At 55.7% G+C, this 4,129-nt stretch overlaps 1 protein-coding gene across 1 annotated transcript; it reads right to left on the bottom strand.

The window, feature by feature from the left end:
- Positions 1 to 591: 591 nt before the first annotated feature.
- Positions 592 to 2,675, bottom strand: FOXQ1 (forkhead box Q1). The gene has a single exon (XM_004753604.3). The coding sequence runs from the start codon at positions 2,668 to 2,670 to the stop codon at positions 1,447 to 1,449; it is 1,224 nt and encodes a 407-aa protein (XP_004753661.2). The 5' UTR covers positions 2,671 to 2,675; the 3' UTR covers positions 592 to 1,446.
- Positions 2,676 to 4,129: the final 1,454 nt, after the last annotated feature.

Genomic DNA, 4,129 nt, shown 5'->3' with positions numbered 1-4,129 from the left:
CTAAAAATGCTATCCTCATACGAGTGGAAAAAAAAAAACAAACAAAAACCAACAACTACTGATTCGTTCATAAACAGATTAAATTTGCATTCCTAAAAACGTTTCATTTTGACAAAAATCATTGGCTTTTAAGTTGCTTTTAAAACTGCCCTAAAGAAATCTTTGGTGTATTAAGATAGTCTTATGCCAAGATTGTTTCCAGCTTTTTGAGCTCCAAGTCAGATCCAACTTATTTAAAAATGCCTGCTTGACTATAAAAGCTTGCTAATAGCTCAATTTGTCTGCTAAAGCATTCTTGAAGGAAAGGGGCACACACCTTATCATTTGTTCTGGTAACTCTTAAGTGAGTTTTCATAGAGGTCATTGGTTTGAAGTTTAAGAAATCATGTTGACAGAAGTCCCATCCTGGAGATTTGTAGGGTAATTGTTTAGGTGAGGTAACCTGCACTCTGACTTTACCTTTATTGAATTATTCAAGAAATTGTTTGACTCCATTGGAAGTTTTTTGAGAGTCCAACCTAAACCCATTTTCTTGGCAAGGGCAGGGTGGAAGGAATGTAAAAAATTCTGCATCTGCAACCCACCATCACAAAGTGTTAAAGTCAGTTGTGAATTTTATTAAAAATAAGCACTATGCCTGGGTTTCATAAAATTTATACATGAATATGTACAGACACAAATAAAATAATATTAAAAATAAAAAATCACACTTGCTTTCAGGTGGCAGTGGTCCTGGCACCCCACATACATAATGCTAACATTCCCTTTAAAGAAATTGCTTGGCCCAAGGAGACCACAGGTAGAGATCACCGAACCACTAATAAAGCTGTAGCCCGTTGCCTGCAACATTTTCAATTCAGGTCTCAAAAATATATAAATAATTTAATTACAAAACCCAACTTTTTTTTTTTTTTTAAATCTTTTGGCACAGTGAAGCATTGGTCAATAGCAGAGAAATGACTGCAGATTCTCTGACACCTCTCTCACACTCAGTCATGCCTATAAATGCCACATACTTACATGGAGCAGGGGCCATTAAACCCCATATAGTAGTCATATCATTTATCCTATGGAATGGTTCCCTGATTTTTTTTTTAAAGGGACAAATCAATAGAAGGTGCGACAAAAATAGGAATAAGGGGGAGTAAGAAGATAGGAAAAGTCTTTGTGAAGTGAGGGAAGGACAGGCTTGGTCAAGAACCTAAAACAATTATGGCGAACTGGTTTGGTCTTCTGTAAAGTCACAAAAGATGAAAAATAATCTGAATTAAATTTGAACACTTATGTCAAAAATGCTTTAGCTTTAAGGCACGTTTGATGGAGACTTTTCTATTAACGTCTCTCTCTCTTTTTTTTTTTTTTGTCTGTCTAGAAAAATACAAAGCCCCGGCCTGCGTTTCCTGCCTCCCCAAAGGCGCCCACCTTTGGGGGGCTCCGCGGCTCTGTTCAGGCCAGAAGCGTCTCCACTGGGTAAGGCAGGTGCGTGCCGGGGCCACGGACCGAGGACGCCTGCAGGGCCGCGGGCAGCCGCAGGGGGCAGTACAGGTGCGCGCCGCCGCCGGCCACCGGGCCTCGAAACGGCTTGGCTGGGGCCGAGGAGGAGAGGGGCGCGAGCAGGAGGTGAGGTGCGGCGGGTGGCACCGCGGGCTGCGCGTCGGTTCCGCGCGCGGCCAGCAACGCCGGCTCGGACGTCCCATACGCGCACAGCGGCAGCAGAGCCCCTCCAGAGGCGCCGGGGAGTAATGCGGGATATGTGGGCAGCGGCGGGCAGGGCGAGGCGCCCCACGGCACGCGCGCCCCGGGGACCGCTTCCCCGTCGCGGCGGCTGCGGAAGGGTTTGCTGAGGATGCTGTCTATGGCGAAGGAACTGGAGAACTTGCCCGCCGGGCTGGAGCGCCCCTCTTGGCGGGCAGGCGAGCGCGCGCGGGGAGAAGCCGGGGCGGCGGGTGCGGGCGGCGGAGGTGCGGCAGGGGGGTGGGCAGCGGCCTCCTCGGGCCGAAGCCCAGGTGCGGGGGCCGCCGCCCGGTGACTGAGGCGCTTGCGGCGGCGGCGGAAGACCCCGTCGGCGAAGGTGTACTCGCTGTTCGGGTTGAGCATCCAGTAGTTGTCCTTGCCCCAGGGCCGCGAGGGGTCGCGCAGCACCTTGACGAAGCAGTCGTTGAGCGAGAGGTTGTGGCGCACCGAGTTGCGCCAGCCCGTGTAGCTGCCGCGGAAGAAGGGGAACTTGCCCATGAGGTACTCGTTGATCTCGGCCAGCGTCAGGCGCCCGCCCGCCGAGTCGCGGATAGCCATGGCGATGAGCGCGATGTATGAGTACGGGGGCTTGGGCCGCCGAGTGTAGGGCTTGCTGCGCGCGCCCTCGCCGCCCACCGCGCTCCCCGCACCCGGCCCCACCGCGCAGGCCTCCGCGTGCCCCGCCGCCGCAGCCACCGCTGGGCCCTCCTCCTCCTCGCCCGGTCCCCCGCCTGGGCTTGGCTCGCCACCGCCCGCCAGCTCCGCGGCGCCGTTGCCCGCCGCGGGGCTGTTGGCCGCACAGTCCCCGTCCGAGCCCAAGGAGTCGTCGCCAGCTGCCGACAGCGGAGATGGCGCGTTGCTCCCGCCTGCACCCTCCAGATCACTAACCGGCTTGTCCCCGTGGGCCGCGCGGGGGTCAAACACCTCCAACTTCATGCCCGCGCACCCTGTCCCTGCCCTGGGCCGTACCCTTTCCTTCGCGTGGCCTTGGGAAGCTGGTGCGGGGGGCTGGAATGGAGATCTCGAGGCCAGGGGTCTTCGCCTTTCTTTCCTGGGAGCTCTCCCTCTTCTTGCGAGAGACAGTCACTTTTCCGTTGAAGAGGCTTCTTCCGCTGAAATTTTTTTTGGAGGAGTTGTGCTTATTGGGTGAACTAAGAGGGGCGGAGAGGAAGGAGTTGGGTGGGTACTGTCATCAGTTCAAGGATGAGAGACTTCGGGGTGAATGCGTACAGGGGCGCGGTTCCACCCTCTGATGCCCAAGTGTGCCGGGTTTGGGACTTCTTGCTGGAAGGAAGAAGCGTGAGCATCTGCTATCCATTCAAGAGACCAGAAGGTGTTCTTCACTGGAGGTCCCAGGTCCGGGGCAGGAATCTTTGGGGGCACGGAGATGGTGCCAACCGGTGTTCGTGCCACCCTTGGGGTAGGGTCTGGAGCCCTCAGCCTTGAGCGCCCGCGGAGCCGAGTCCCGGAGGCCGTGGCGCCCGTAGCCGCCTTTCCGCCCCGGCTCTCCGAAGCTGCATCTCCGCGCTGGCCGTCCGCTGTTACATCTCGTTTCCACCTTCGCCCCGGCCCAATATAACCCTGCGGCCGCTCCGAGGGGGCGGGGCCTGGGCGCCGAGGGCCGAGGGGTGGGGGAACGAGGTGGCCTAGGTGGCCGAGGCTCCCGGGAGGGCGCACACCAGGCCGAGGCCATGCGGCAGCGCCACAGCAAAGTCAAGGCGCAGGTTGTTTGTTTTGGGTCGGCCCGGCCCCGCCCTCCGCCTCCTGCCAATGGGAAGCCTGCGCGCGGCTGGGGGTGTGCGCGTGTCTGAGAGTTTGCCTGCGTGCCGGGCCCCTCCCGCCCGGCTCCTCCCTCAGGTGTGAGCGCCCGACAGCCTGGGAGGGGTCCCTGCGTCTTGCAGCTCCTGGAGACGATTTGGGCAGTGGCGGGGGGCTATCCTCGGGCCGGGGGTGGGGGCACCTGGAAGGACTGGGTGCAGGGTGGCAGGGACTTTGCTCAGGCCTACGATTCTCCCAAAGAGCAAGCGGTGTAGTGAAAACTGCTTCTTCCGAAAGCAAACCCCTGTAGTTACTGACAGCTAACAGCAAGGACCGCGCAAGACACTTTGCAGGGACCGCCTATGGGAGCCATATGCTGTGCACCTTTCTATGATTTTCTTTGGCGGTCTTTTTTTTCTCTTTTCTTTCTCCCTCCGTCCTATCTTTCTTCTTTTCTTCTCTGTTTTTCTTTTCCTTTCTTTCTTTCTTTTCTTTCATACTGGACTTGAAATTGTGATATTTTCTTTCTTTTTTTTTCTCCCCACCCTCCCTTTCAGGACCTTGACTCTTGCTCGATTATATGGCCTCTGACTTTCACTTTTCTTTCGTTTTCCTTTACCTTTTCTTTACCCGGCTG

This window comes from Mustela putorius, unplaced genomic scaffold (genome assembly GCF_011764305.1).
Source record: "Mustela putorius furo isolate JIRA1106 unplaced genomic scaffold, ASM1176430v1.1 tig00000117_pilon_pilon_pilon, whole genome shotgun sequence".
In the NCBI taxonomy this organism is placed as follows: Eukaryota; Metazoa; Chordata; class Mammalia; order Carnivora; family Mustelidae; genus Mustela; species Mustela putorius.
Note: the sequence above shows the minus strand (reverse complement) of the source record. Positions and strands in the feature narration are given on the sequence as shown.